The sequence below is a fragment of the Bison bison genome, unplaced genomic scaffold (assembly GCF_000754665.1).
Source record: "Bison bison bison isolate TAMUID 2011002044 unplaced genomic scaffold, Bison_UMD1.0 scf7180017864215, whole genome shotgun sequence".
NCBI lineage: Eukaryota > Metazoa > Chordata > Mammalia > Artiodactyla > Bovidae > Bison > Bison bison.
In genome coordinates this window covers 10360561-10361211 of record NW_011494787.1, presented here as the reverse complement: position 1 = coordinate 10361211, position 651 = coordinate 10360561, and the positions used below count along the sequence as shown (strand labels likewise).

The 651-nt window shown below is 65.4% G+C and overlaps 1 protein-coding gene across 1 annotated transcript in view; it reads right to left on the bottom strand.

Moving 5' to 3' along the window:
- POGLUT1 (protein O-glucosyltransferase 1) overlaps positions 1-341 on the bottom strand; it is a 23602-nt gene extending 23261 nt beyond the window's left edge. The window contains exon 1 of the mRNA XM_010845369.1: positions 164-341. Within this exon, the coding sequence (XP_010843671.1) occupies positions 164-248 (85 nt within the window). The 5' untranslated portion in view covers positions 249-341. The remainder of the gene's footprint in view (positions 1-163) is intronic.
- Between the last annotated feature and the right edge of the window lie 310 nt (positions 342-651).

The following is a 651-nucleotide window of genomic DNA, read 5'->3' as shown; positions in this document are numbered from 1 at the left end:
GCCCCCGAAGACCCGCCGTGCCCGCTGCCCAGCTCTGCGCCGCAGCGGCCACAGCACGAAAGCGGCGCCAGCAGCGCGGGAGAGCGAGGGGCGCGGGAGAGCGCCCCGAAACGCGGCCAGACCCCGAGCCCCATCGGTGAGCCCGGCCCTGTACGGAGCACACCTGCCTCCTTCTCGCGCCCCGGCCCCGGGGGCAGGAGTAGCAAAAGCAGCCACAACCAAAGCTGGGAGGACACCCCCAGCTCCATCGCCTGCCACCCAACCGCGGAGTCCCAGTTGCTGCGCGGACGAAAGCGGAGCCCCGCACAAAGATGGCCGAGGAGCCGCACCACGTGGGCGGAGGGCCGCCCAGCGCAGTGACGGCAGAGCGCCGCTCGGCCTCCCGGTCCTGGTCCCGAGCCCAGCAAGCTGCGCAGCTTCTCTGGGAAGGCGGCACAGGTAGTCAGCCGCTGACGTGCTTGTTTGTTTAGAGCTGAACTCGCGCTCTTTATATATACATATATATATGCATCTCTCGACTGAGCGACTTCACTTTCACTTTTCACTTTCATGCATTGGAGAAGGAAATGGCAACCCACTCCAGTGTTCTTGCCTGGAGAATCCCAGGGACAAGGGAGCCTGGTGGGCTGCCGTCTCTGGGGTCGCACAGAG